Source organism: Rhinolophus sinicus, chromosome 17, assembly GCF_057876585.1.
Source record: "Rhinolophus sinicus isolate RSI-liver-muscle chromosome 17, RSI-T2T, whole genome shotgun sequence".
Classification (NCBI taxonomy): domain Eukaryota; kingdom Metazoa; phylum Chordata; class Mammalia; order Chiroptera; family Rhinolophidae; genus Rhinolophus; species Rhinolophus sinicus.
Genome location: NC_142517.1, coordinates 27,019,166 through 27,046,688, shown reverse-complemented (window position 1 = coordinate 27,046,688; position 27,523 = coordinate 27,019,166). Strand labels below are relative to the sequence as shown.

At 37.0% G+C, this 27,523-nt stretch overlaps 1 protein-coding gene across 1 annotated transcript in view; it reads right to left on the bottom strand.

The window, feature by feature from the left end:
• LEKR1 (leucine, glutamate and lysine rich 1) overlaps positions 1-27,523 on the bottom strand; it is a 158,411-nt gene that overhangs the window by 25,109 nt on the left and 105,779 nt on the right. The window contains exons 10-12 of the mRNA XM_088794630.1: positions 15,467-15,560; positions 2,898-3,062; positions 7-306 (exon numbers count right to left, since the gene is read on the bottom strand). Coding sequence (XP_088650756.1) covers positions 7-306; positions 2,898-3,062; positions 15,467-15,560 — 559 coding nt within the window. The remainder of the gene's footprint in view (positions 1-6; positions 307-2,897; positions 3,063-15,466; positions 15,561-27,523) is intronic.

The window sequence follows — 27,523 nt, the reverse complement described above, 5'->3', positions numbered from 1 at the left end:
TCCTACCTCTTCCTGAGACTGGTTAAATTGCTGTAGCAGTTGTGTTTGTGCCAGCATTACTCTTTCCAGCTCATCTGACTTCTGTTTCATTTCCTTCTTCAAGTCCTCAGAAACAGAATCACTATTGTCAATTTCCTTCTTCAGGCGAGATTCAAATTCTGCAACCAAATTTTTGAGGTTTTCAATTTCCTTCTCTTTTGACTCAGATTCTTCAGTATATTGGACTTGGGATTCATTGAGTTTTTTTTCAAGAGTGGCTACTTCCAGCCTTACATCTCTAGTAGCGTCCGCGATTAAGTCAGATATCTGTAAGATAAATCTTGAATTAGTTTTTAGGCAATAAATCTAGGTAACTACAGAGTTCTTATGGTTTTATGAGGCTTATTCTAAATAATCAGTGCACTCTTCTGATCAGAGGAATACAAATCCTATGACACGTGTAGGCCTCCAAGATTTACTTTTTAAAGGTAAAAGACTATGACTTTTATTTTTACCACCTAAGTGGAATGGCATTAATCACAGCATCCTCAGAAATATATGAATCTCTGGGTCTGGACTGAGCTACCAAGAATGGCTCAAGTCTTGATCAGATTCCTATCCAGACTCACTATAGGGTGGTTTTGGGAGCTAGAAATTCCTGATGCTTGGGAATGCACGTAGGAGAACGGCACTATTAGATTTTGCTCATACCATACCAATAAGTTTCCCGTTGCATTGTTTTTCTGTCTTGTATATGATAGTTGGGGTACCCCAGGTACTACACCTTCTAGAGCAGCACTGCGCAATAGGTCTTTCTGTGACGATAGAAACATTCTGTGATGTTTAGTATGGAAGCCACCAGCCCCACGTGGCTATTGACAGTGCTGTGCTGGTGAATGTTTAACTACTGACTCACAAGCACACAACAAGCCAGATTTGTATCTAATTTCCATGGTGCAAATACTCTCACCATGACCAGTTCCAAGCTACCAAGGTGACATCACCGATCTCTGGGTTGGTACAATAGGCTCTCATTTCCCAGGACTGACTAATGAACATTTGAAATGTGACTGATGTGACTGATGAGCTGAATTTTAAATTTGGTTTAATTTTAATTAACTGATATTGAAGTAGGCACATGTGCCTACCATATTAGTGCAGTTCTAGAGAATACTTTAAAAATATACTGCTTCTCAAGGTGGTACCTCTAGATAAAGAGATGAGAGAATAACTTGGGGAAGTTTTTCCTCATTGTCATGAAAGTCTTTAGAAGGAAAAAGACTGCTTGTTTTCTCTCCCCTTAAAAAACAAAGAGCAGAAAACAAAGCAGGAAGAGCAAGGCTGCTTCTGATGAAACATACACTTACTATTTATGCTACGGTGATTGTCATATAATAAACATTAGTACAACAAGAAACCGGCCCATGGAGAATCTGGAAATCATTCAGAGACCAAAGTTCCAAGGATTTTGTGAACAGTTACTTAAGAATTAAGTATCCAAAATTCGTTCCAAATGTTAACTTTACATTAGGAATAACTTTTACAAGAAACATATTCACCACACTTAGTAATTTTATAAATTAATATTCCATTATCTTCAAATAATCCAGGAAGGAAGAGGGTCAGTGCTGCGTTTGGACAATAGATTCCATCATCCTGAAGAGAGGTGACACTGAAACGGAGCAGGTTTTCCTTGGGAGGGGGCGCTCACATAACCACAGATATGTTTTGATTATTTTGAAAAAGGGGACCAACATTTACAAATCAAAATAATTGATTTACAAAATCTGGACTGATGACTCGTCTTGAAAATCTGCAATCCATGGCAAGTTGGGGTCTGCCTTTTGGCGTCCCCCTGCTGATGGGACGCTGAGACATCCAGGATTGCAACAGCAGTCCAGAGGTGAGGGGGAGGACGCGAAGGCACGCCAAGGGGGTGGAGTGGGGTGGGGTGGTGGTGAAGGGCTAGGAAGCAAGAGGCCTGCACAGGAGAGAACCTGTCTAGGGGAGGTGGAGGCTCCAAAGTTCCCAGTATGTGTTCCATTGTCTCAACAGGACTTCACTTACAAAACACAAATTGAAAGAGAAAATTATGAAGAATTTCAAAACAGCATTTGCAGAGCATTAAACCCAAAGCATGAGGCCTTTTTTAGTGTGAGGCCCTGTGATACTGCACTTGCCGTACACTCACGTAGCTGGCCCTGCCTACTGTTCACAGTGAACTATTAAAAAGCCTGTCTCATCCCCCGTGCAACAAACAGAGGCCCTTAAGTCTCATTTAATGCTTAATTTACACAGACTGTTAATGAGTTTATTCAAATGTGTTTTCCCCACTGTATCTTGGTTAACACACACACACACACACACACACACATACACACACACACACCCCATATATACGACAATCAGGTCCTATAAAAATGGGAACCTTAACAAAACCTTAAATTCTGTTTAGGACACACTGTTTCAAAAATTATGGAGATGGTTACATTTTAAAAATATTTCCCTTCATTCAAAAAGATTTAGAATTGAAAATATTTTTAATTAAAGGAGATAGGCTTTAGTTGGAAAATTTTTAATTATGTAAAACACTTCATTATCTTTTGATGTTGGATATTTGATGTGTCCAGATAGCTAACCGTGCTGATTATTAGTTATATAAATAATTTCTGCTGTTTTAAAAAGGTTATTTTAATAGAAAAAATTCCATGCATAGCTGGATTGTATGTGTGTACAATTTATCACAGTTATTCATTCTGGAGAGTAGCCAAACCATTCTACCTATGTGACTGAAACCAAGCCACAGTGACCACAGGAAAGTTACTGGAGTTATAAACACTGCAGAGCTCTTAGGAGGAAGTAACCAACATCTATAGTTTTAAACCTGTTGAATAATAATGAAAATCATAACGACTGACCTTCATTTGTAGTTCCTCTTGTTCTTTCTTATACTTTTGGATTATTTCTTGGTGTTTTTCCTTTTCAATATCAAGTTCCAGTTTAGCTTCTTCCTTAAAGAGAAGAACTTGCTCCTCAAATTCAACTAAATATTGGGCCCTTTCCTTGGCGAGTTCAGCTTCAATCTAGAAAACAGCATTTAACGCACATATAAAGCCATTTTACCTTAAAATAAGTAAATTAAGGTTATTTTCAGACTAATATTTTTTAAATTCTAATGTTAATTTTAAACATTAATCCAATTTTTAAGTTCTAATATTTAAAAAAACATTTGACCCAGAACTTAGGCCCGAAAAATTGAACTTGAATCAAATATGTCAAGGTCTTCTAAGACCTTCTAAAACATAGAAAATGAGTAGAGATGTTAGGACAATATATTATGACAGTTTTGAGAAATACTAAAAGCTTTGTCTTCCGTACCTTTATACTGTAAACTCAGTCTTTGCCAGCAACCCTATTAAAAAAAAAAGACTTCGAGGCCCTCAGACTAAGTTCTGCTAAAAGCTCAGAGGGGATACAAAGTACAAATGTTGAGGTTTTTTAAAAGTTTTATTATTTAAAAAAATATTTTTATTAAAAATCTAGTTAGCATGCAATACTATATTAGTTTCAGGTATACACCATAGTTATTCAACATTTATTACATACCTAAAGAAGTGATCACCATGGTAAGTCCAGCAACCATCTGACACCATACTATGCTATCACAGTATTATTGACTATATTCCCCATGCTGTACGTTACATCCCTATGACTTGCTCGTTATTTAACTGGAAATTTGGACCAGTTATTGCCCTTTACATTTCCCCCCTTTTTAATTTTTCAGTTACGTTGACATTCAATGTATTTTATATTTCAAGTGTACAGCATAGTATTTAGACATTTATATAATTTAAGAAGTGATCCAGTTGACTAGTCTAGTACCCACCTGGCACTCTCCATAGTTATAGTGATTATATTCCTCATGCTTTACATCCCCGTGACTATTTTGTAACTACCAGTTTGTACTTCTTAATCCCTTCACCTTTTTCACCCCACCCTCTACGCCCCCTCCCATCTATCACTCTGATAATCTAGTACCCATCTGATACCATATGTAGTTATTACAGTATTATTGACTATATCCATATGCTATACCCTACATCTTCATAACTACTTTGTAACAACCAATTTGTACTTCTTAATGCCTTCCCCCTTTTCACCCACCCCTTTAACCCCCCACCCATCTGATAACCATCAAAATGATCTCTGTATCTACGAGTTTGTTTCTGTTTTATTTGTTTATTTTGTTCTTTAGATTCCACATATAAGTAAAGTCCTATTGCATCTGTCTTTCTCTGTCTGACACTCCACTCAGCACAATTCCCTTAGGGTCCATTCTTGCCACTGCAGATGACTACAACTCATTCCCTTCCATGGCTGAGCAATATTCTACTGTATATATGTACTTCCTCCTCTTTATCCATTCTTCTATCAACAGACACCCAGGCTGCCTCCACATCTTGGCCATTGTAAACAATGCTGCAATGAACATATGGATGCACACATCCCATCGAAGTAGCATTTGGGTTTCTTTGGATAATTACTAGGAAGTGGGCTTACTGGGTCTTCCTTTGTCTCTTGTTATAGCCTTTGTTTTAAAGTCTTTTGTCTGGTATAAGTACTGTTATCCCAGCTTTTTTGTTTTCATTTGCATGAAATATCTTTTTACATCCCTTTACTTTCAGTCTGTGTGTGTTTGTCAATCTGAAGTGGGTCTCTTGTAGGCAGCATATGTAAGCGTTTTGTTTTCTTATCTATTCAACCACCCCATATTTTTGATTGGAGCATTTAATCTACTTACATTGAAAGCAATTGTTGATAGATATGTAGTTAATGCCATTTTATTATTTATATTTTTGATAGTTTTTGGCCCATTTTAAAGAAGTCCCTCTAGCATTCCTTGTAATACTGGTTTAGTGGTGATGAACTCCTTTAGTTCTCTTGTCTGGGATGCTCTTTCTCTATCCTTCGATTTTAAATGATAGCCTTGCTGGCTAGAGTATCCTTGATTGTAGGTCGTTATCTTTCATCACTTTGAAAATTTTGTGCCAATCTCTTCTGGCCTGCAAAGTTTCTGTTAAGACATCAGCTGACAGTCTTATGGGAGTTCCCTTATATGTAACTAACTGCTTTTCTCTTGCTGCTTTTAGGATTCTCTCTTTGTCTTTAACCTTTGCCATTTTAATTATAATGTGTCTTGGTGTGGGCCTGTTTGGGTTCAGCCTTTTTGGGACAATCTGTGCTTCCTGGACTTCTATGTCTATTTCCTTCACCAGGTTAGGAAAGTTTTCAGTCATTATTTCTTCAAAAAGATTCTCAATCCCTTGCTTTCTCTCTTCTCCTTCTGCTACTCCCTACGATAAGAATGGTGTTACGCTTGATGTTGTCCCAGAGGTCTCTTAAACTATCCTCATTTTTATTTTGATTCTTTTTTCTTTTTGCTGTTTCGATTGGGTGTTTTCTGCTACCTTGTCTTCCAAATTGCTGATTCGATCCTATGCTTTACCCATCTGGTCTACTGGTGATTCCTTCTAGTAAATTCTTCATTTCAGTTATTGTATTCTTCACTTCTGACTGGTTCTTTTTTATGGGTTCTATGTCCTTTTTTATGCTTTCTATCTCTTTGTTGAAGTCCTCACTAAGTTCCTTGAGCATCCTTATAACCATTGTTTTGAACTCTGTCTCTGGTGGGTTGCTTGCCTCCATTTTGTTTAGTTCTTTTTCTGGAGTTTTCTCCTGTCCTTTCATTTGGAATGTATTTCTTTGTTTCCTCATTTTGACTGCCTCTTTGCATTTGTTTCTGTGTTAGATAGAGCTGCTATGTTTCCCAACCTTGCTGGGTGGCCTTATGTAGTAGGGGTCCTGTGGGGCCCAGTGGCACAGTCTCTCTGGTCACCTGCTCCAGGAGTGTCCCTTGTGTGGGTTGTGTGTGCCCTCCTGTTATAGTTGAGCCTTGATTGATGTTGGTATGTCAGTGGGTGGTATTGACCCTCAGACTAACTGGCTGTGAGGTTTGGCCACATTCACAGCTTATGGGCTGCTGTACGGGGGGCTTACCCCACAGAGTAGGATTCACTTCAGTGGGCTCTGGTGCCTGTTGAGACCACCCTTTGTGTGTGCTATTTGTGCAGCTAATTGGGTGGTGCTGTGCTGTGGTCTGAAACCAACTTCCAAGTATGTGTGTTCTGAAGCCTCTTGAGAAGGGCTCTGGTGCAGGCCCCTGTCAGCCACTGCCTGTGACTGCTGGTGAGTACCTGGTAGGAGCTACCAAGTGATCCATGGTTGTTTTCTGCCTGTGCTATACATGGAGGTGCATGGGAGAGGCCACACTGCAAACTGAGGACAGCTGCCAGCAGTACCAGGTCTGGGGTAGCTCTGCAAAAAGTCAGGACACTCCAAGGCTTGCTGCCATCTGCTGGCTCCCATAAGATTCAGCCAATGATAAAGCCTCCTGCAGTATGCAAGTTGGGTGAGGGAGGGTCTCAGTGAGTCAGCAGGGTGGAGCAGTGGAGCTCACCAGGACAATCAGATTCAGATTTGGCCTGTGCAGGCAAGCTCAGCACAGGAAAGATGGTGCCTGCCTGCAGGTTGCATAGGAAGAGGGCCCCACACAGGGAAAATGGGGACTGTCCCTCAAGTCGTCGCCCAAAATGTATACAACTCTGTCTTTCCCATATGTCTCCGACATCCCTAGAGTCACCATACCTCCTCTGGAGTCCAGGGTGTGTCTGTGTGGGCCATTTAAGAGGATGTCTGGGTTTCCTGCAACCTTCCATCCCACCCAGATGGTCAGAATCACCTGTTTTTCATAGCCAGAAGTTGTGGGGGCTCCTCTTCCCAGCACCAGTACTCTGGGCTGGGGAGCCCGGTGTGGGGGGCTGGGGTCCCTCGCTGCTTCGTGGGGAACCTCTGTAGTTATCTCTCCCGATTTTCAAATTCTGGTCCCTAGGTGAGGGTCAGCCCATTTCACGTCTTTGCCCCTCTTACCAGTCTCGACATGGCTTCTTCTTTATATTGATAGTTATACAACTTCTGTTCAGCTAGACTTCAGATGGTTCTCCAAGTTGGTTGTTCTATAATTCAGTTGTAATTTTGATGTGTTCACAGGATGAGGCAAGCACGGCCTCATCTACTCTGCCATCTTGGATCTCTTCCAAATGTTGAATTTTTAATGTTCCTTTCTTGATGGAGACCATAGAAAGTTTTAGAGTCACAGATGATCACTTTACTGTGATTGAGGCCAGAAGGTTAAGGAAAATATAGGTCAGTGATGCCTGTATCCATATTTTACTCAAATAGAATCATAGCACAGGAAGAGACCTTAGAAACCCCCTACTTCAATTTCTCAAGCTCCCATGAATTGTGTAAAAAATAAACAAGAACTTTGGATTCAGACGAAGTTGAATTTAAATCCTGGCTCTGTCACTTTCTAGTTGTGTGATCTTAAGTTGTGACTGTAATCTCTCCTGGTGGGGTTATAACTAGTCCCCTTGGGGGTTGTTATGAAGATTAAATGGACAAAACGTCTGTAAGGCACCAGCACAAGCAGGCATCAATAGTCAGTGGAGATAACTTCCATGTTGACCCTTCAGTCTCTACCATGGAATCTGCACCAAACGACTGTCCGCTCTGTGCCTCAACACCACCAGAAACCATAACTCACTCCTTCCCCAACAGGCGTTTCCATTTTCAGACAGCACTAAGCATTAGGCAGTTTTTCCTTCAGCTGAGCCAACATCTTTCTCCCTGTGGTTTTTAACCATTGGTTTGGCTCTGCCTATCGGAACAAGAGAGACAGCAAATCTATGAGTCCTGGAGTTACTCAGGCCTGGGAGTTCATCTAGTGAGATTAGAGAAGGGATCCCAGTGACAGGCTGGCTCTAGATTTACACTGTGCAATGATTATAAATTCTAAGAGGGAGTAAATGCCAGATAACTTGGGAGAAAGACTGTCAAACTTGACTTCCTGTGACTCTATGATTCAGGTTACTATAAGAGGAGGAGAGTGTTCAACCTGAATTTCTCAAGGGAACAGTGAAACCAGGGAACCAGGAAACAGAAAGTTCTCTAGGAAGGTTTTTGGGAAATCCTTTAAATTAAATAAAATGAGATAGACGACCAGCCCCAGTGTGAGGTCAGTTGGATTTATAGCACTGGGCATAGGTCTGAGCATTTGCCCCAAGGTAAAACAATTATATTTATACTCAATGCAAAGAGTTATTTTGGCTCTCTCAAAACAAATTTCTGGATTGTTTGGGGGAAATGATGCTGATGATCATTTAGGAACACGATAGAATTGTTCAGATGTGTTTTTCTTAGACTGCTAAAGATGAGGAAAGCCTCAGGGGCACTCAGAAGAAAGAACTGATGTTCTTCTGAATTCCAGGCACTTACATCCACCTGCCTCCTGGTAGCCATTTAGGCACTTCACAGGTGTCTCAAAGTGTCTGAACCAGAAATCTTGATGCAACCCCCACCCTACCTGTCTCTCCCCATTTCAAGACACAGCACTACCGTCCATCTAGTTAGTCAAGTCAATAACTTGAGCCAGGTGGGTACTAGACTAATGGGGGGAATCACTTCATAAATTACATAGATGTCTAACCACTGTGCTCTACACCTGAAAACTAATATAAAATCATATTGAATGTCAACTTTAATTGAAAAAAAAAGTTATTTTAATTTATTATGGGGAAGAGGCCACTTAAGAAATTGGTAAACCTGTCCATCTATGAAGATGAAACAAAGGAAGAATCAGGGAAGAAAAGGGGGTGGCTCACTGTTTGAATGACTAGGATGCTCTGTTCTACCTGAGTCAGGAAGCAAGAGCTTCCTGCCCTTGAACTACTCCTTGAAATGAACTATTGTAGGTAAAGAGAGAAAAAGGGGAAGGAATAGATGGAAGGTGGGAAAGAAAACAGCACTGTAAATAGAAGGGAGAAGAGTGATTTACTATTAATGATTTAATTTTTAATTTGTACAACCTGAGAAAGAGAAGCAAAGTGATGAGCTTCAGGTGGGACGTCTAAACGTTTACGGAAGCTGCAATGAGATGCCAAGAACAATCTGAAGGTGTTGACACTGTAGCACAGAGGAATGACCCTACTGGTTCCTCCATGATCTGCATCATTAGAACAAAATGATGAGCCCACAAACACGACGATTTGCTTAAGCCAGTATATTATTTGTCATTGAGAAGATGAATTCATACCAAATTGTCATGTTTATGTTTTTTACATGTTGGTAAGAGTTGTTTGTTTAAAATATCTTAGATGGCAGGACTTACGTTTATGCAAAATAAATGAATTTAGTGATGATGCATACAGAAAATATGACCTGCTTTATACAATAACTAATAGTAATTTTAATAATCATGAGGAAATTCTCATTTAAAAAAAAAGCATAAGTAACATAGGAGCTCAAGAGCTACACAAGGTAAAATAAATTACCCGTGTACACATTGCAGGTTTCAATTCTTTTTCCTTTCCATTTATGCAAAATAAATAGGTCAAACTCTATCTACTTGGTAAATGCCTACTGATGCCTCCAGAGCATTCTGAGTATGTTGTTTTTTAAAAAACTCCTTCTATATTTGTTGTTGACATGCATAATTAGTATTTTGTAACATGTCTAATACTGATGTGCAAAATACTGTCTTTTCACTAAGTATTTTCCAAGTGCGATCTTTCTAGTTAATTTGTATATCATTTTCTAACTGTCCATGGAGCCAAATGCCATGTTATAACATAATTACCTGTTATGTGATGACCCCTTTAAAACAAAAGGAATTTCAGATGCTAAAGTAGAAATCAGATCATTTGTTTATATTTGATGTATATGTATCGTTTTTGAAAATATGTCTCCTAAAAATAAATTATTATACTATTTTCTAAATGTTAAAAACAAATACTGGTTGAAAACTAACACTTCAGATTATTTCTGAATTAACTACCTTTATATATGATAACAGTAGATGATTATTCTAATACACAGACTTCATAGTAAAAAAACAACCATGTTAAGGAATCAAGCATATGTATCGAAGCCCTGCCAAGAGCTCTGCAAACTTAAGATGGAAGGGAGAACGTCCACTGTGTACCACGGAGTATGCAAGCTAGCGTGGTATGGAACAGAACACTTTTCATATATTAACTCACTTAATCTTACAAGCCCGGGAAGAACATACAATAATTATTATTCCCGCTGTCTAGATTAAGAAATAGTGTCAGCGAGATTAAGTTCCTTCACCAAGATCTTAGCGCCATGATGAGGTGGAGCAGGCTTCACACGCAGATGTCTCTGGTGGGCACCGTGGCTCAGCGTGTTTAGTTTTTCCATGCAGCCCGTCTCCCCACACGTGTACATAGCATAGTGGTTAAGTGCATGGATTAGGTATTTATTAAGTGGCAAAATATTTGGAAGTTTATCCAGATAACTTTCTGTTAATAAATTCTAATTTAATTCCATTGTGGTCAGAGAAAATACTTTGTATTGCTTGAATCCTTTTAAATTTATTGAGATTTATTTATGCCTCAGAAGATGATCTATTTTAGTATATGTCCCATGTGCACTTGAAAAAAATGTGAATTCTGTAAAATGGAGAATTCTATAATACAGTAGTCTCGTTTATCCTTGGGGGACATGTTACAAGACCCCCATTGGATGCCTGAAAACTTGAATAGTACTGAACCCTATATATACTATGTTTTTCCCTATGCATACATATCAGTGATAAAGTTTAATTTATAAATTTGTCACAGTATTAATAACATCAATAACTAATAATAAAATAGAAAGTTATAACACTACACTGTAATAAAAGTTATATGAGTGTGGTCTCTTTCAAAGTATCTCAATGTATTGTACTCACCTTTCACTTAAAGGAAGCATTTTACAGCTTCTCTTTGGCATATCTGAATTGTCAGCATCACCACTCTTGCACTTTGGGGGGCATTATTAAGTAAAATAAGGGTTACTTGAACATAAGCATTGCAATCGATCTCATAACTGACAGCTATGAAGTGACTAATGGGTGGGTAGTGTACACAGCATGAATATGCTGGACAAAGGAATGATTCACATTCTAGGCTGGATGAAGTGGGATGGTGTGGGGTTTCATCACAATACACAGAATGACATGCAATTTAAAATGTATGAATTTTTATTTCCGGAATTTTCCATTTAATATTTTCAGAATGAGGTTGACCATGGGTAACTAAAACCACAGAAAACAAAACCACAAGTAAGGGGGAAGTACTTTAGTGTTTTTCAATATATGTCTTAATAAACTATTGTACTATTTTTCATAGTATATATCCTTACTGATTTTCTAGATATTTTTCTATCAATTATTGAGGGAAGGCTATTGACATCTAATTACGGATTTGTCTTTTTGTCCTTGCAGTTCTATCAGTTTTTGTTTAATTTTTAAGTTCTATTATTAGATCCTCTTGGTGAATTGATCCCTTTATCATTATGAAATTACCTTCTTTATCCCTGGAAATACTCTAAATACAGTTGATCCTTAAACAATGTAGGAGTTATGGGCACTGACCTCCCCCTCACAATCAAAAATCTGTGTATAATTTTTGACTCCCCCAAAACTTAACTACTTACCAATAACATAAACAGTTGATTAACACATATTTTGTATGTTGTATGTATTATATACGGTATTCTTACTATAAAGTAAGGTAAAGGCAAGAAAATTTTATTAAGAAAATCATAAGGAAGAGAAAATATATTTATAGTATTTATTGAAAACAGTCTGTGTGTAAGTGGATCCATGCAATTCAAATCTGTGTTGTTCAAGGGTCAACTGTATTCTGATTTCTTTGCTCTGAAGTCTGCTTTGTCTGGTAGTAGATCTAGCTTTCTCTGGCCACTCTGGCTTTCCTTTGATTTGTGTTGGCATATCTTTTTCCATGCTTTACTTTTCACATATTTGCTAAAATATTTCTTTATATTAAAGTGCATTTCTTGTAGGCACGTATATATAGTAAAATCTTGCATTTTTACCCAACATGACAATCTTGGTATTTTAATGGGGATACTTAGACCAGAGCTTGGCAAACTATGGTCCACAGGCTAAATTCAGTCATGTCCACTCATATCGTCTATGGCTGCTTTTAAGTCACAATAGCAGAGTTGAGTGGTTGCAACAGAGATTACTTGTCCCATAAATGTAAATTTTTGCTAACTAGTCCTTTATAAAAAAAATTTTTGACCCCTGGTTTAGATCATTTACTTTTAATTTGATTAGCTTTAAATCTGTCTTGCTGTGTTTTCTATTTGGCCCATCTCATCTTTTTTCTCTTTTTCTATCTTCTTTTGGACTGAGTATTTTTAAATTCAATTTTATATCCTTTGTTGGCTTATTAACTGTAAGTCTTTGTTTTTCTATTTTTGTGTTTGCTTTTAGGTATATAGACTAGATCTTTCACTACATCTTTATCTCCCAGTAATATATTACTTCATGTATTGTATAAGAATCTCACAATAGTATATTTTCATTTCTCCCCCGCTATTGTGCTATTGTTATACATTTTGCTTCTACTTATTATTAACAATCTCATATTAGATTGTTAATATTTTTTGTTTAAATAGTCAATTATATTTTAAAATATTTAAATGACAAGAAAACATATTTATCCATATTGTTACCATTTCTAGTGCAGATACATATTTCCATCTGGTATAATTTCCTTTTCGATTAAAGAACTTCTTTTAACATTTCTTATAATATGTATGTGCTGGTGATATATTTTCCAGCCTTTGTATTTCCGAGAAAGTCTTTATTTCATCCTCATATTTGAAAGATATTTTCACTTTATATAGAATTCTAGATCTGCCCACCTCCAACACTATTTTAGTACTTCCCGTCTCACTCTTCCTGCTTACATTGTTTCTGATGGAAAATCTGCTGTCATCCTTTTCCTTGTTCCTCTATTCTCTTGTATTCTCTCTCTCTCTCTTTTTCTCTCTCTCCTTTTTTTTTTGGTGTCATTTTAAAAATTATTATTAGTTTCAGATGTACAAGACAACATAGTGATTAGACATTTATATACCTCACAAAGGAATAACCCCAATAAGTCTATTACCCATCTGATACTGTACATAATTGTTAGAATATTATTGACTATATTCCCTATGCTGTACTATATATCCTTGTGACTATTTTTTAAATTATAGTTGACATTCAATATTATTTTGTATTAGTTTCAGGTGTACAGCATAGTGGTTAGACATTTATATACTTTATGAAGTTATCCCCTCAATAAGTATACTACCCATCTGACATCATACATAGTTCTCACAATATTATTGACTATATTCCCCATACTGTACTTTACATCCCTATGACTCTTTCCTAACTACCAATTTGCACTTCTTAATCCCCTTATGCTTCTTACCCAGCCCCCCAATGCCTCTCCCATCTAACAATCATCAGTCTGTTCCCTGCATCCATGGGTCCGTCTCTGTTCTGTTTGTTCATTTATTTTGTTCTTTAGATTTCACATATAAGTGAGATTATATGGCATTTGTCTTTCTCAGTATGACTTATTTCACTTAGCATAATGCCCTCTAGGTCCATCCATGTTGTCGCACGCAAATGGTATGATTCTTTTTTATGGCAGAGTAATATAATATTCCATTGTATATATGTACCACCTTCTTCTTTATCCACTTCTCTATTGATGGACATTTCAGTTGTTTCCATATTTTGGCTATTGTAAATAGTGCTTCAGTGAACATAGGGGTGCATATATTAATATTTTTTTAAGCAAAGGCAGGAAAGTTCCCTCTCTCAGTTTAAGAGGAGCCAAGGCTTTTGAGGGAAGGGAAAGACTAATGAATCTCTATCCCTACTGATTTCATTAGAGAAATTTCTGAATAAAACATGGGACGTTTACAATATCTCTTTATACAAGTGCCAAATGGCTCTCCGAAACTTTGCTGTAATTTCTAGTCCCTTAAATGGTAAATATGAAAGACTAGCTCACTAGACCTTTCTCACAGTACAAAATCCACTCTATCCATTGGATGAGTGAAAAATAATCTCTCATTGTTTTAATTTGCATTTTTTGGATTGCTAGTTAGGTTGATCATCTTTTTGTATTTTTAAACACGGCTTGGTAAAGATAGGGGAAGTAAAGAATAGACTAGCCAACTGAGTACTCATGCTAATAAAAATTAGAAAGAATTAAAGAAGTGTGGGTTTTAGAGAAGAAGGAAAAGCCCATGCTACAAAGTAAAACAAAGTAAGAATAAGGCACTTTAGCAACTTTAATATACATTCTGAAATTTTATAATTGTTGCCCCTATGAAACTATTGTCCTAGCGATCATTTTTGTTACAGCCTGAATGTGCTGTCCCCGAGGGACAAGGGGAGCGGACTGGTTGGTGGAGGGCCAGTACTGGCTGAGTATGGCCAACTGTGTGAAGACTGGAAACGAAAGTGACAAACTTAGAACTGACCCGAGCCAGCAACAATACCTAAGGGTTTCAATCTGGTGGGTGGTACAGTAGGGGATTCCAAGTGGAGATGTTGGTTTGAAAGTAGCCGCTGCTTGTTGCTTGAGGTTAAAAGTTATAGGGTCTCATTACCAAGGAAAAGAGTCTGATAATAACCAAGCAATCTGGATTTTCACAGCCAGCTCTAGTTCTAGATGCAAATTTAAGATAATCAGAAAAGCAAAGCAGAAGGTTAGTGCTAGGGATAGGTACGAGCTGGGGAAGAGAAAGAGTTGGGAAGGCTTTAGTGCATTGGGCAGGATAAGGCCCAGGGATCAATCAAGGAGTATCGGAAGTTCATGACAGGGAGATAGATGATGGCTGTGCCTCAATCACTAGAGCTGTGCATGGCCTGAGAAGGTAGGGACTAACAATTCTTAAATACTACACACTCGTATTCTTTAAAGGCAGCGCATATTCACTGTTGAAGCTTTGAAAAATATAGAAAAGTCCAGAGACAAAAATCAATACAATTTTTTTCATACTCTAAGAGCAAACATTTTCTTTGTAAATAGTGAGCTAAATAAAATGAGTAATCATTTTACACTGTCAAAGTTCATAATGGAATAATTTTGTTTTCCATTCTCTTATATTATCTTATATAAGCAGAGCAATTATAAGAACGAATTAATAGAACCTTGCTTTTAAGGATGTGGTCAAATGCAGTTTCTGTCATTTTATGAGGCAAAAAGGTAAATATTTAAAAATAAAAATTTTGCTTTTACGTGAGAACTGAGGGATATCTTAATCTTAGAAGATTTCAAATTCTGGTCTTACCTTTTTATTTTCATTATGTTGTCTAATATTTTGGAAAAGACACACATTATAAACATGTTTGGTCTAGGAAATTCCAGAAAGAATCAAACGTGTGCATAGACACAAAGACATCTATTTGGAACAGTCTTCTGGCCAATGAACAGAATTTTTGAACAGCAAATAAGACACATGCTGATGAAAGCCACATTATCATTACCTTCTCCCGCCAGTTATCATCATCCAGCAGCTTCTGTCTAAAGGTTTCCTGCAGCTGCTCGACGTTTTTCTGATGTGAAATCAGCATCAATTCCCTGAAAACAATAAACCCGACAAATGAGTCAAGACTCGCCCCTAACACTCTTCCTAAATTGCACACCTGGCTCAAAGAATACAATCTCAAACTTAGTCTGTTTATTCTCTTGAGCAATATATATACCTCTTCTAGGTACCATTTTAACTGTTAACAGCAGTTTACAAATACTGCAAATATTTTCACAGGCTTAATTTTTGCATAATTAGTAATATTTTTGCATGAAATAGTAACAACATATGTGGAGTCACAAATATAATAAAATGTTATACATTGTAGTTCCAAAGTTTATGACTAAATTCTAACACTAGACAATATTTTGTTCCTTAAACAAAGGAAAATATGTTGAGATATGCCATAAAATCACAATGTTTGTGGTTCCTGCTAGATTTCCTTTTCTTTTACTTATCTCAAATATGGACAAGAACAAACCCAACTAAGTAGAGGGTAATGTCTGAGACGTGGTACAGTACAAAACATATTAGAAAATTAAAAATACAAAGAATATTTTAATATTTTAATCCACATAAATGGATCTTAAAGCTTAGTCTGTGATCCTCTGGGGGAGGTAAATGTGGGAGATTCATGAGAACCTTCCATAGGGGCACCAAAATTAAGCCTTTGACTATCACAAGTAGAGGCTAAAAGCATGCTTGTCAGTCAGGGTTCCTTCCCCCTTCTATGAAACCATGACTCTTATTTTCTTTGTAGGTGATTCTACTCCATTGCTTATTCCTCTTTCTAATATCTGTTTCCTATCATCTGCCTCTTCCTTTCAGCTCCGACCCTTTCTCTCAGACTTGGAACTCTCATTTACAACTGCTGTTAGACATCTCCACCCTAGTGATCCATCAACACCAAAGATTCCACACATCAAAAAACAAACCCACCAGCATCTCCAACAATCTTGCCTTTCCCTTTGACTTCTGAAAATCTTTAACAGTCAAAATCTTTGGCTTGAAATCCCTGAGTCATCTCTGACTCTTCCTTCTCTTTATCCTACCACATCCATGTAATAAAAAGTTCTATGTATTCTGTTTCCTTGGTGTGGGTCAAACTACCCTGTTTCCCCGAAAATAAGACCTAGTCTGACAATCAGCTCTAATGCATCTTTTGGAGCAAAAATTAATTTAAGACCCAGTATTATACTATATTATAATATATTATATTGTATAATATTATATTATATTATATTATATTATATTATATTATATTATATTATATAAGACCCGGTCTTGTACTATAGAAAAACAAGACTGGGTCTTGTATTAATTTTTGCTCCAAAAGACACATCACAGCTGATTGTCCGGCTAGGACTTATTTTTGGGAAACAGGGTATTTCCTCCCTTCCTTTCTCACTACCAAAAACCGCATTAATGTTCTTAATGTTCTGTCTCACCTAGAGTGTTGTAATAGGCTCTCAGTCCATCTCATTATCTCTCTTCTAGTCTCAATCTCATAATATTATTAAATGTAATAATATTTTTATACCATAATGAAAATGTCCACATTTCTAGTCTGGACATTTTTAAGGACACAAATGTATGAAGACACATTTGACTTGACAACCAAGATTATGAATATCCTTTCAGGGAAATTAATTGAAAAAAAAACAAAAAAAATTCTCCAGACTTCTCTTTCCAGAAGTGTGTCAGATGAGGTACTTTGACAACTTTCCCGCTGAAAAATAACTAAATTATTCTTTTTTACTTATAAGAAAATCTTAAAATTCATCAATAAGCTGGACAAAAAGTGGGAAAGATATGGAGAACAAAACTCAGGTGAAAGAACAAAAAAAGGATAGCAGTGGAAAACTAGTGAAATCTAAATGAAGTCTGTAGGTTAATTAAGTGTATTATACTAATGTTAATTCCTTAGTTTTTACAGAAAACTGGTTATGCCATGGTCATGAAAGATGGGCTAAAAAGAAACATAACCTCTCTGTACTGTCTTTGTCTTTTCTGTAAATATAAAATTATTCCAAACTAAAGGTTAAAAATAATGAAATGTAAAGAGCCCCCACAAAAAAGAACATGGAAGCCAACCCTCACCTTGAAGGTACTTTCCAAATTTGATGAACTTGAGCTTTAAACGTGGCAGCTGTGAAGGGCACAGGAATCAACAGACAAAGGAAGAGTCTAAGAGGAAACTCACCTGCATGAAGCTGCATCTCAAAGAGCTACTTATGCAGCATCTGTGTGACATTCACACTCAGTATGTGTAAAATACAAATAATATCTCCTCTCAAGGAACAAAAAGAAAACTTGGCTTTGAATTTTGATGCTAGGTAGAGAGGAAAATACAAATCTCCCATAAGAATTTGTAAACACAAACCAACCTTAATGCAGGTTTGTATCCTGAATTCATATTACCTGAGTGGTCCCAAAAGCTTCATCCTGAGAAGGTATCTTAAAGTAGTGCTAGGTTAACCTTGCCTCCAATGCCTGCTAGGAAAAGCACCAATATTTTTGGGAGAAACCTATCTTCAACGTGGGACTGAAAGAATTCCTACAGATAATGATTCAAGACCTATGAGATCATAGTTTTAAAAATCACAGAAGTATTTTTTAAAAGCCAGTCAGAGGAAGAATGAGCAGACACAAATGACAGCATAATTGAACTCACAAATCCTAAAGTATTGAATTTTCAGATATTGAATATAAAATAAGGATGTTCAATATGGTAAAAAAAAAAAAAAAAAATAGAAGATTGATGTAAATGACTAATTAAATTTAAAAAAGAACCAAAATGAAGTTGTAGAAATGACAAAAATTGTAACTGAAATTGAAAACTCAGTGGATGGCCCTGTAGATTATTCACAGCTGAAAAATGAAGTAATAAACTGAAAGGGATATTCAAAGAAATTATACAGAGTGCAGTACAAGGAGTCAAAAAAAATATAGAAACTATAAAAGAGAAGTGGATATATGGAGAACTGAGTGAAAAGATCTTATATCTATCTATTCAACATTTCAGAAGCAAAGGAGAAAGGGAGGAAACAATATCTGAGGAGAATATTCCAGATGGATGAAAAACAACAACCCACAAATCTAGAAGCCCAATGGATTCCAAGTAAAATAAATAAAAATAATCTCACATCTGAGCACCTGGTAGTGAAAACGAAGAACATAAAAGTTAAAGGGATCTTAAAAGAAGCTGAAAAGAAAAACCAACCAACCAAACAAACAAAATATCTTCAAAGGGACCCAAACAAACTGAATGCTTATTTACCAAAAGAAAGAAACTAAAGGAGGCAAAGACAGCAAAATGATATGTTCAAAGGCCTATGAGAAAATAGGTTGGGTACCCAGCAAACTATCTTTAAGAAGGAGGCTAACTAAAACATTCTCAGATAAATAAAATCTGAGTGCTTACCACCAGCTAAAGGACCTTTACTCCAGGACCTTCAAAGATTATGCTTTTCAGGAAGGAATACATTCAGAAGGAAGGTCAGACATGCCAGACGAAATGGTGAGGAAAGCAACTGGCAAACACACCGGCCTGGAAGGCTTCTTGGGCACGTGATCAGGATCACCACACAGGGCCCGTTCTCAGGAGGAGGCCCTGCACTTCAGGTTTAATGCTCTGTGGTCTCTATCGAGACATTCTTAATTATTTCATCTTTGAACTTGTGTTTTGTAAGTGAGGTCTGATGGGACAATGAGCATGTACCAGGGGCTCAGGCATAGGCTTCCCAGGATGGTTCTCAAGCCCCTGCTCCCTGGCCATTGCTTAGTATCTGCTTGGGGTGGGGGCTCCGGCAGAGTACACGCCTGGGAGGTGTGGAGGTTGGGCATGTGCATTCCCTGTGCTGAGTGAATCATGGGGCCCCGGGTGCCTGTGAGAGCCTGCACCCACGCCGTGATTTCCCCCTGCCCAAGGGAGCACAGCATTTCATAGCAAACAGGCACAAAATCGCCATGAAGGGTTGAGAGAGACTGTGAAAGAAAGGAAAAACTTCTCTCCGGCTTTTTGAACAAGAGGCCCTACATTTTCATTTTGCGCTGGGCCCTGAAAATTAGGCAGCCAGCCCTGCACGTAGGTAATTGAAAGCAAATATCATCTGTATGAAATAATAGTTTTGACTATATGCAATTAATGGGGCTAACCAAAGGATGGAACTAGAACACTAGACAAAAAATGTAAAATGTTACGTGAGAGTGGCAACTATCAGAGCTCAAGTGTTCTTTGGTCCTTGCATTATTCAAGAGGAGTCTGAAATATTAATTTAGATTTCACTAAGTATGCACTAAAATTTCAAGAGTAACCACTAAAAGAATCTAAATAGAATATACTATCAGAGGGAAAATGCACTAAGAAAATAAATGAACTCCAACAATACTCCTCCCACCCCAACCACCAAGTGGCCCAAAAGGAGAAAATAGGGAAGGAATACAAAGCTTAAAGTAACAATTACAATAATGATAAACTAAAATTATGAGTTAAAAGAGAAACAGGCTTGATAACAACAAACAAACCTTAGCTATATGCTCTTTATGAGAGACTTTACTAAAATATAAGGACATGGAAGATTTCTTTCTTTCTTTTTTTGGAAAAGATATAACAGAAATAGTGAAAAAATAAAAAAGTATGCAATTATGTTAATGACAGACAAAACAGATTTTAAGACAAAAGTCATTATTCTGGGTTGATGATGAAATAGGTTAATTCACCATGCATATTCTAAACTTATACACACTTATTAAAATAGTCTCAAACTATACAAATAAAAATTTTATAGAACTGTAAAGAGAAATTGTCCAATCCACACCACAGTGGTTGAATTCAACACAGCTCCCCCAGTTATAGGAAGCCAATCTGGGATCACCATATAAGTCCATGGAAATGTACACCACACAAGTCCAGGCTGTTATGTGAACGGCTCTCCTGTAATGTATCAAGAGTCAAGTAGACAAATAATTCAGTAAAAATATAGAGGATTTAAACAATGCAAATAATGAAACTGAAGTACATATATAGAACTCTGCACCCAATCAGTGGAAAAATACATAATTATATTCCAGCTCACGTGGCATCGACCACATACAAGTCAGAAAGTAAATTTCAGCAGATTTAAAATAGTTGTACTATACGCTTATATAGTCCAGTATGGTAGCCACTGGCCACATGTAGCTACTGAGCATTTAAAGTATAACTAGTCCAAATTAGAAGGTGCTGTAAATGCAAACCACACACCAGATTTGAAAACTTAGTACAGAAAATACCTAAAATGTCTGTGATGAGTTTCAAAGATGATTATGTATTTAAATGATAATTTGGATTATATTGGATTAAGTAAAATATATTATTAAGATAGATTTTGCCTGTTTATCTTTACTCTTAATGTGGCAATTAAAAAATTCTAAGTTACACTTGTGACTCACATTATACGTCTACTAAACAGCAGCACCATTATTATCCGCATTCTCTGAAAACAAAGGAATGTTAGTAACAAAAGACATCATATTTTTATGTATTTGGAAATTTAAACATGGATCTCTGAACGCCTGGTTGAATAAAAAATCATAATTGATATCAAAAAAAAAACTTAGATGTGAACAACAATGAAGTTGCTACATATCAAAACTTATGGAATACAGCTATCGCAGAGAGGCTGAGTAAATTGTGGTATACTTTAGAATGCAATATCGATGAAGAAATGAATGATTCGCAGCCACATGCCCTATTATGGACAAATCCCAGGAACATAATCTTGAGCACAAAGAAAAAAATTACTGAGTAATACATATAGCATAATTTTATTTCTATGAAGATAAAATATAAGCAAAATCAAACAATTTTTAGAAATACAAATATACTTGGTAAAATTATCAAGTGAAGCCCCCCCAAAAAAAACCCAGGTTTTACTGTGGTTTTTGTAGATGCTCTTTATTCCCACTTTGCTGAGAACCATAAAATAAATGCGGGTTGGTGGTTTTCTCTGAGGGAAGATGCAAAGTGATAGAATTGAGGAGAAGTATAAGTAATACAAGGGCCTTCAAGAGAACGTTAGGGTTCTTTTCCTAAACTGGGTGAGTGACACATGGATGTTCATTGTATTGTACTTCTTTATACTTTACACCTGTAGAAACCTCCTGTGTATAGGCTCAGCATTTATAAAAACAACCAATGATAAAGCCTGAGCATCAAGTAGAATGGGTATGTGGAGGAAAGAGAATTAAGGGAAAGACCAAGGTGAGGGAATGGGCGGTGAATTAGCAAGGCAGGGTCCCTGTCCAAATGGTGCTCAAAATCCAGCAATGTAAAAGGAAGATTTGTCTTTCAAAATTGAGGTAGACCTAGCGGGTCCTGAGGCTTGCTCCCCAGTCTTTAGGCTGGAGGAAAGGAAGTGAAGCGAAAGGAACCGTGGAAGAGGACAGCAAAAGTGGGATTACATTAAAAACCTCCTTTGTGGCTTTCGTCCAAAGATACGGCCACGCCTATCTTCTTTGTAGACTCATCTTCAGCACTTTGTTCTGGACCTCTTTTTTTCCTCTTTCTCTGTTGATCTTATCTATTCTTATGGTTAAAAAGCAATACGGGTGCTGATGGCTTCAAAATTTTATCTCTAGCTCATATCTGTTCTCTAAATATCTGACTCATGTATCCAACACTCCACCTGACTGCTCTACTTTTAAATTTCAGAGACATCTCAAACTTAATATGTCTGTAATCCAAGAGGTTACAATATCAAAGTCTATTTTTTTGTTTGTTACAGGTCATCTGCTGCTCTGCTCTACATGTTTTGTTCCAGGATGCGGCTGAAGGAGCAGCTCTGACCCGGGAATACCGATTTGTGTGTGTCACAAAAAGAAACATTGGCCAAACATGGGATCTATTAAAGCTTCTGCTCAGAATTGGTGCATATCTCTTCTCTCACATTTCAGTGGCAAGAACAAAGTCAAACAGCCAAGTCTGATGTCAGTCAGGTGTGGGCAGTACAGTCCTCTCACTGGAAGGGGCACAGTACACCTGGCACCAGGTGGAATCCATTGCAACTCTGAAATCCCACTGGCAACCACCATGAGGATTCCTGCCCTGGTGCTGGGGGACATTCTTTGCTTAGACTATGGTTCTTTCACAGGGGAGTGATTTCTCAGTCCAGTTTTCTCCATAGCTCCTGGATTTCTTCTCTGATGTGCACTTTCTTTTCCATTGTCTGTCTTGGCCACATTAGAAGAGAGCATTAGAGATTTTGCCCTGTCGGGAAACAGCATTCTCAACTTCTTTCTTATCCACAGAAAATTCAGCGTGTGTGGGGTATGGTTTCAAGAGGATTAAAAAAAAAATTTCTTGAGATATAATTGACGATAAACTGCAAGTTTAAAGTATATACTGGGATGAATTTTGACACATGTATAAACCTGTGAAACCATCACTGCAATCGATATGACAAATATATCCATCATCCTTCCCAGTTTCCCCATGCCCTTTTCTAACCCCTCACCTCTCACCCCAGGTAATCCAGGGTTTACTTTTTGTCACTATAGGTTAGCTTGCATTTTCAGAATTCTATATAAAATTCTCTGTATCACATATAGTATATTCTTTTATTCTGTCTGGCATCTTTCACTCAGCATAACTCCTTTGAGATTCCTTCATGCTGTACCATAGTGCATTGATTTTATTGCTCAGTAGTATTGCATTGTATGGATGTACCACAATTTGTTTATCTGCTAACCTGTCGATGAACATTTAGGTTGTTTCACAGGTTGGGGCTATTACAGATGACTCTGCTATCCAGCTCTGTGTACAGGGTTTTGTATGGATATTCCCCTTCATTTCTCTTGGGTAAATTCCAAGGAATGAAATGGCTGAGTAACAAGGTTAAGTGTATGTTTAATTTATCCAGAAACTTCCAAACTGTTTTCCAAAGAAGTTGTACTGCTTACAATTAGGTTGATTGAAAGTTCAAGTCTTCTGTAGCTTGACTGATTTTTCTATTATTGAGAGAAGGCTCAACCTCTAACAATAATTGTGAATTTTTTCTACTTCTTATAGTTCTATCAGTTTTTGCTTCATGTATTTTTAACCTATGTTATTAGATGCACAAACATTTAGGATTGTTGTGTTCTCTGGATGAATTGATCCATTTATCAGTTTGAAAAAAAATTTCCTTATCTCTGGTAATATTCTTTGTTCTAAAAATCTACTTTGTCTGATATTAACAGACATATTCCAGCTTTCTTTTGATTAGTGTCATCATGGTATATATTTTTCCATTCATTCACTTTTAAGCTAATTGTCTTTACATTTTTATGACATTTCCTTTAGACAGTGTATAGCTGAATCTTACTTATTTATATAACCTGATAATCTCTTTTAATTGGAATGTTTAGACAATTTACATTTAATTGAATTGTTGATATGATTAGGCTTCTATCCTTTTGCTATTTGTTTCCTATTTGTCTCAGGTATTATTTCCTTTTTCTGCTCTCTCTGCCTTCTTTTGGATTTTGTATATGTCTTAGGATTTAATTTTATCTGGTTTGTTGGCTTACTAGCTGTACCTCTTTAATTTTATTTTAGTGGTTGCTATAGGGTTGTAACAGCCATTTTTAACTTATTATCACAGTTGCAGTAGGCTGAACAATTGCTTTCGAAGCTTTCCATGCCCTAATCCCCACAGTCTGTACATATGTCACACTATGTGGCAAAAGAGACTTTGCAGGTGTGATTCAATTAAGGATTTGGGGATGAGGCGATTATCCTGGATTACCTGGATGTACCCTAAATGTAATTACCAAGGTCTTTATATGTGAGAGAGGAAAGAAGGTTAATGTGGGGTCAGGCGATGATGTGACAACAGAAGCAGAGATCAGATTTATGGAGCCAGGATCCAAGGAATGCCAGCAGCCTCTGAAAACTGGAAGAGGAAAGGAATGGGTTCTCCTCTGAGCCTCCAGAAAGAACCAGCTCTACTGTTGCTTTGATTTTAGTCCCTTAACTCTAATTTGGACTTTCAAACTCCAGAACAGTAAGATAAAAAATGTGTGTTGTTTTAAGCCACTAAGTTTGTGGCAATTTGTAACAGCAGCAATAGGAAACTAATACAACGGTCTGCCTTCAAGTGATATTACAAAACTTCATGTATAAGATTAGAATCTGATGACAGTAAACTTGATCAAATACGGAGCACTGCTCAATGGAAATAAAGTAGCACTTCACCTGGTTTTCAAAATGCCACTATCATAGAATGGATGTGGCTGGCCATGTGCTTGTTAGAAGTGTCCGGACAGCAGAGCTCTGGCATCCACTTTCTTTCTTAAGCTACATTTCTTATTTGAAAAGAGTTCTTACTGATTAGAAAATTCTGATGAGCATTTCCAGATGGGTGCCTGTGAGTACGTTATAAATGACCTTTCCTATAAAATGGATGGTACTGAATATTTGAGATGCTCGAATTTCAATCTCCCTGGAAATAGTTATAATTTTGATACCACCAAAAGTAGAATCCATTCCACATACATTCCTCTGATGGACCCAGCACAAAACACCACTGTTATACATATCTTTTTAGAACAAAACTGGGGAAGTCTAGTAGATTATGGAAGCTAAAGTATAGTAGGCCAAGGTTTAAACAAGGTTAATGAAGTGATCATTATTCACTGAATTTTCAAAGAATTATGAAGTCCCTTATGATATTTGTACAAAGTATAAGGTGTTTTGAGTGAACTGTGATAAAAATTATGAACTTGTATCTGTGATGGTTAAGTTTGCTTGATAGTTACGGCTACGGAAATAAGAAGGGCTTACACACGTCGTTGATTCATGCTGAACCTCTGTTCCTGACTCAAAGAACTCCAGTGTGATTCTTTCATGGGACAAGGCAGAAAGAATAATTATACATGATTTTACAAACACTTACTGACCTCGATGAACATGGAATGCGCATTAAGTAATGCATACAGAGATGACCGTGTGTGTTAAAAGGTAATTCTGATTCCCCAAATAAAAGCTACACGTACATAGTACACCAGTGGAAGAGCTTGCACATTGCTCAGGAACACAAAACCATCTTAAGACATAGATAAAGAAACAGCAATCTTGTGTTGGAAGGAACCATAAAGGATCAACTTTGACTCTAGTGAGACTTTCTGCTAGAAATCTAGAGGAATTTATTTCTTACCAGAAATAAAACATAACTGTTAAAAGCATATTCCATACTTTCCACATTAGATGTGAAAACCTGGAAATGTGCAGCTATTTTTGTATCACACAGATATCCAATTTCCTGTTCAGAACCAGTTCTAGAGATATTGCTGCTTTAGAACTATAGGAAACAAAACAGAGTTGGGTCTGAAATTTGGATTTTACTAAGAATCCAATAAAGAAGATTATCACTACAATCCAAAAGTTTGAATTATATGCCCAGCTCTGATTTTTGGCAAATCAGAAACTCTCTGGGCCGGAGAGAAACATTGGGAGTTTTAAGTCCTGTCATCACGATTTGATTGGGATTAAATTCATTCCCATCCATCCATCCAAGAAATATTTATTGAGTACCTGCTATGTGTCAGGCACTGTTTTAGTCTCTACGGATACAGTAGTTTTTTTCTTGCCAGTCTTTGGAAATACATTAATGCAATCCTCTAATTTTTAGAAGAAACAAAGATGCGGACTGGTAAACGACTATCTGAGGTGATGTTATTCACCAGAGGAAAAGCTGCTCCAGCTTATACAGCCTAGGGGCTCTTTGCTGTATGTTACGCTGCTTTTGCTTTTCACATTTTAGAGAAAGGGACGGTAATCTGTAATATTTTACGCTGCAATTTCACCAGATGTTTTTTTTTTTTTTTCCTAATAATGTTTTGGGAGTTGGCACATAGGCAAATTAGGATCTACTCACAATTAAGAGTGTTTATTTTTAAAACTATCACTTTAAAATTCTTAAACCAAAAAGAAAATGAGAATCTAATTTCTCATACAGATGCCAAAACTGAGATTCCTTTAATCATAGTTTAAAATGTAGCTGCAAACGAATGTCAAACCATAATGCCAAATGACAGCTTCAACTTTGCTTTCACAAGTTGTTCTAAAAGAGACGTCTTCACGTTATCAATCAAAGAGATCATTTTGATTTTGCACAACTCCTGCCTCCATTAGAAGCAGTTAAGTCTGTGATAGCATCAGAAGTCAAGCCTCTTGTTTTGAGAGCTGTTGATGGACAGGAAATCAAAGAAGTTGGTCTTGGAAAAAAACCTGATGAGGTTTATTATTTTAGAATGATATTACTTAGGACACTGCATTTCATAATGCTACATCCCCAGTGCAGGGTATAAAAATTAATAAGATATGATGCTGTAAGGGTTAGCAGAGGAAAAGATGAAATAGAGGGAACTAATACGTTCTCATCATTTACAGCCTGCCAGGCACAATACTGAATGCGTCAATCTTCACAAGAAAGAAAATAGCTATTACCAATATACCCATTTTACAGATAAAGAAAAGCAACCTTAACGTGGTTAATTGTCCAAACTTGAGACTAGTCAAGTTGGGATAGAAATCTATGTTTGCCTAACTCTAAAGTCCATTTTTTAAAAAACTAAGCCACACTACCACAAGGTAACAGAAACTTAAAATATTGCTTCCAAATCCCTTTCTATAGTCTACACTTCTTATTGCTTCTAGCCTTCATGAAAAACGGACAGGCCTCAATCAAGTAACTAAACACTAGGCTTCTCTTCCTCTAGAATGTGTTGTGACATTTTTGTATTCTATTTTCATTCTGAAGATAAAGCTCCACTTCGGATTTTGCCAAGGCCCCTTAGAGTAGAAGACAAAACTCACCGTCCTATATTTATCAAGTGAATGGGAGAACCCTTCCAGTGTGGGTGGGGTAAAAAAGAGAGGGGAGGGGACACAAAGGAGCCACTGAGTTTTTCTGCTTTCTGCAAGGCTGGGAATTCCCTGAAGATTCAGTGTTACAACCAGGTTGAGAAAGGGAAGTCACACTGAGAGAAG